Genomic DNA, 2,595 nt, shown 5'->3' with positions numbered 1-2,595 from the left:
AAAAAAAAAAAAAAAAAAGAGAACATGGTACACAATTATGAATACAAAACAGCAAGAAATAACAACGGGCGTCTTTCGACTGAGAACGATTTAGATTGAGCTGGCATGTATAAAGTGAAAGCCTAAAGGCAGGAACATAGGAGATGGACACAAGATGTGTTGGAGGTCGGTAGTCAGGCCAAGAAAGAAAGATCATGGCTGGCCGCACACCGGTTATGTGGAAAGAGGAGAGATGGGTAGGGGGCAGCGCGATTGAAGGATTAGAAAAAAAATCAGAGACAACGAGAAAGGTACAGGGGAGATAAATGAGTGGGAAATAGTGGGAGTTAAAGAAAGAGAGGGCCAAGAAATGTGAGAGAGGGGGGAGCGAGTAAAAGGAAGAAAGGTACAGGGGAGATAAATGAGTGGGAAATAGTGATATACATGGAAAAATGCAAGCAAGAGAAGCAATATTCTTAAAATTGTAAACATTTGAAGGGGATTTGATCCCTTGCAATATTTTGGCATAAAAAAAAAAATTGAGATTTGATCCAGTAGGAAAAGTTTGCATCAAAATTTATAGCAACGTAATGCTGTCTTTGAGCTTGTGTTTGTCCCTCACTGCCACTTCACAACTGGTGTTGGTGTGTTTGCATCCCCCGTACCTTAGTGGTTCAGCAAAGGGACCAATAGAATAAGTACCAGACTTGAAAAGGGGGAAATAAATATCGAGATTGATTAATTTAACTAAATTTCCTCAAGATGGTGCCCCAGTGTGGCCACAGTCTAATGACTGAAACAAGTAAAAGATCGAAGATAATCCCTTATAAATATTCTAAGCCATCATCCTTTGTCCTTTCTTTCTCAACAGACCAATAACAACCCCTCCTTTCCCCATCCCAAACACTTCTATGTGATATATCTTTCTTATCTACCTAATCTGTGTCCCTAATCTCCTTCTCTCTCTTTCTGTATCATACAGAGCCCCCACCGATACGGAGTGGACACAGCTACTCATCGCAGGAACTGGACAGTGTGGAATTAGCCCGATGGATTATCATATGGATAGCCATAACATCTCTTGTCATCATGCTGTTCACCTATCGATATTTCAGGTAAGACCAAACATCATTGTTCACCTGTCTCTATGTCGTTAAATACACACACACACACACACTCACATTTACGTACATACATCCATATATACAAACATATATACTTATTTCTTTATTGCCCACAAGGGGCTAAACATAGAGGGGACAAACAAGGACAGGCAAACGGATTAAGTCGATTACATCGACCCCAGTGCATAACTGGTACTTAATTTATCGACCCCGAAAGGATGAAAGGCAAAGTAGACCTCGGCGGAATTTGAACTCAGAACGTAACGGCAGACGAAATACCGCTAAGCATTTCGTCCGGCGTGCTAACGTTTCTGCCAGCTCGCTGCCTTACATATATACAAACATATATACATCATCATCATCATCATCATTTACCATGCTTCAAAAGTGGAAGAACGTCTCTGGAAGATGACGAGCAATTTGGAAGACCTACCATGAACCCCCCCCCCACTCCCAGAAATGTGGCATTGTGCATCAAGAATGTGTCCCCAGGGCCAGACCATCGATCGAGAGTTCTACTGCAAGGTTTTGAAGAATTTGAGGGAGGACATTCGGCGAAAGCAACCGGATCTTCAAAGGGTGAAAAACTGGATTCTTCACGATGACAATTAACTCTGCTGCCGAGTTCTCCTCACTCAGGAGTTTCTCGCCAAAACCAACATGGTATTACTTCCACACCCACCCTATTCACCAGATTCAGCACCTGCGGATTTCCATCTCTTCCCCAAGATGAAAATGCAGCTCAAAGGTTGCCGTTTTAACACCATTGTTGAAATCCAGAGCAAACTGCAGAAGGTCCTTGACTCGCTTCATTATCATCATCATCGTCGTTTAACGTCCGTTTTGCCATGCTAGCATGGGTTGGACGATTTGACTGAGGACTGGTGAAACCGGATGGCAACACCAGGCTCCAATCTGATTTGGCAGAGTTTCTACAGCTGGATGCCCTTCCCAACGCCAACCACTCCGAGAGTGTAGTGGGTGCTTTTTACATGCCACCGGCGGTACTGGTGATGGCCATGCTTGAAATGGTGTATTTTACGTGCCACCTGCACAGGAGCCAGTCCAGGGGCATTGGCAACGCTCTCGCTACGGAAAACAACTTCCAGGCTGGATTCCAAAAGTGATAAGAACACTTTCATGCATTCTTGTATTCTTGTATTCTTGTGTTCTTGTATTCTTGTACAAGGTAACTATTTCAATGGAGACAATGCGTGGCCGTTGCCAGTACTGCCTGACTGGCCTTCGTAGGATTTTCGAGCGAGATCGTTGCCAGTGCCCCTGGACTGATTTGTGCGGGTGGCACATAAAAGACACCATTTCGAGCTTGGCCGTTGCCAGTACCGCTTGACTGGCCTTCGTGCGGGTGACACGTAAAAGCACCCACTACACTCTCGGAGTGGTTGGCGTTAGGAAGGGCATCCAGCTGTAGAAACTCTGCCAAATTTAGATTGGAGCCTGGTGTTGCCATCCAGTTTCACCAGTCCTCAGC

At 44.5% G+C, this 2,595-nt stretch overlaps 1 protein-coding gene across 1 annotated transcript in view; it reads left to right on the top strand.

The window, feature by feature from the left end:
- Window positions 1–2,595, top strand: part of LOC128251064 (uncharacterized) — a 54,759-nt gene that overhangs the window by 8,470 nt on the left and 43,694 nt on the right. Inside the window, exon 3 of the mRNA XM_052977394.1 lies at window positions 962–1,094. Coding sequence (XP_052833354.1) covers window positions 962–1,094 — 133 coding nt within the window. The remainder of the gene's footprint in view (window positions 1–961; window positions 1,095–2,595) is intronic.

The sequence above is a fragment of the Octopus bimaculoides genome, chromosome 28 (assembly GCF_001194135.2).
Source record: "Octopus bimaculoides isolate UCB-OBI-ISO-001 chromosome 28, ASM119413v2, whole genome shotgun sequence".
Classification (NCBI taxonomy): domain Eukaryota; kingdom Metazoa; phylum Mollusca; class Cephalopoda; order Octopoda; family Octopodidae; genus Octopus; species Octopus bimaculoides.
This window is presented reverse-complemented; position numbering and strand designations above follow the sequence as displayed.